Genomic DNA, 1,844 nt, shown 5'->3' with positions numbered 1-1,844 from the left:
ATAATGATTTTGAAGTCGTAACATTCTGAGTAAAAGCTAAAAAGCTAAAAACGTAAATGAATTATCTGATTACAATGTTTTCAATTCTAGTGAGTTTAAAAAACAGTAAATTCCAGTTGCAACAGATATTTCAGTTCTGCTCCGTGTTTGGAATTCTTGTCCACGTTCCCGCGAGGGCGCTGCAATCCGATACAATATCTTTCCATAACTCTTCCACGCTCATGCGGGTTCTGTCATATACCCTTGCTAAAAACCTAATTAAAACAAAACAAAATAAGAGGTTCTGAAAATGAGCTACGTTTCCATCTAGAGTGCTCAATTATTAAACTTGCAGTGCATGTATAATATTGCGCTACGTTTCCATCTAAAGTGACCCGAAACAAGACAAAATTTTCCTTACATGCACTGCAGAGATTCTGTTAAGTATGGTCCATCTCCATATTATAATCCACAAGAGGTGCTATAAAGTGGTTTACAAGTGGCATCCATGTACACTCAATTTTTAGCCATATGGCTCTCACAATATCTACAATATATACTAGAAGCCAAACATACTAAGATCTGTTCAATGTCTTTTATATTCCCGAACTCCTCATATATATCTATAAATATACACCCAAAACCAAAACATCAAACCCCATCTATTCATTTGATCTCTCATTCTCTCTTGCTATTTGATCAAGAAATACCCAAAAACCAAATTAAACAATCAAGTAAGTTCAAAACAATGTCGGGTGTGTGGCTATTTAATAGCGGGGTGATGAAGTTGGAGAATCCTGAAGAACGACAACCAAGTAAGGATAGGAGAAAGAAATCTTCAACAATGTCATGTAACAAGACTGGTAAGATGAAGGAATTGGTGCACATTCCGACTGGACAACCGGTGAAGTCTTACTTATTCCTCGAGCAAATACTAAGTGGTCTCGGTTGGGAGAGATATTATGGTGGTGATGGTGATCTCGTTCAATTCCACAAATATGATTCAATTGATCTTATATCCCTTCCTAGGGACTTTACAAGGTTCAACTCTATACACATGTATGACATTGTTGTTAAAACTCATAACGTCTTTTGTGTTCGTGATAACTAGCTTGCTAGCATACTTTTGCATATGTTTCAACCTAAATTTGCTTTTTTTTCATATCATTAAATCAATCTCTGCTCTAGTTTCTAGCTTTTTTGTTATGTTTCTTTCCCAACCCATATATTGGAATAACCAAGTTATTGTTACTAATATATATATATATATATATATATATATATATATATATATATATATATATATATATATATATATATATATATATATATATATATATATATATATGATTTATACAGCATACTTAAACACTTATATAGTATCTACTTAATTTGAAAAAAAAAATATATATAACTTTAAAAAAAAAAATACAAGAGATAAAAATATTTTCGGTTTTTTTTTAAAATCTAACAACAATTAATTTATGAATCTCGAGATAAGATACACATGTTTACCGTATGATTTTTCACTCTTATAATTAATTTAATATTATATCTCTCATAATTAGCTTTTTATTTTTTTCTATTATCATAAATATATATTCTCTTTAATTATTAATTTATATAAATATATTTTTCACTAATCTTATAAAATGTCTCAATCAATAATTTTTATATTTTTATATATAATTTTACATATTTATTTATATAATACTAAATAATATATATTATATTTTATCAATGTTTTATAAATGAAATCGAATAATAATTAATTATCTTTCTAATTTATTTTATTTTATTTTCTCCCTAATAATTATAACTAATTTATTTTTCCTAATTCATATTTTTATTTCATTTCTCGTCAT

At 27.9% G+C, this 1,844-nt stretch overlaps 1 protein-coding gene across 1 annotated transcript; it reads left to right on the top strand.

The window, feature by feature from the left end:
• The first annotated feature begins 727 nt into the window (after positions 1 to 727).
• Positions 728 to 1,090, top strand: LOC124913431 (flowering-promoting factor 1-like protein 2). The gene has a single exon (XM_047454015.1). It carries the CDS (start codon positions 728 to 730, stop codon positions 1,088 to 1,090), a length of 363 nt encoding a protein of 120 aa, XP_047309971.1.
• Positions 1,091 to 1,844: the final 754 nt, after the last annotated feature.

This window comes from Impatiens glandulifera, chromosome 8 (genome assembly GCF_907164915.1).
Source record: "Impatiens glandulifera chromosome 8, dImpGla2.1, whole genome shotgun sequence".
Classification (NCBI taxonomy): Eukaryota; Viridiplantae; Streptophyta; class Magnoliopsida; order Ericales; family Balsaminaceae; genus Impatiens; species Impatiens glandulifera.
The sequence above is the reverse complement of the archived record's forward strand: the minus strand, read 5'-3'. Positions and strand labels throughout refer to the sequence as shown.

Bases quoted from the DNA above. Each gene is read 5' to 3' on its own strand.
- LOC124913431 (XM_047454015.1), top strand. From the start codon at position 728: ATGTCGGGTGTGTGGCTATTTAATAGCGGGGTGATGAAGTTGGAGAAT.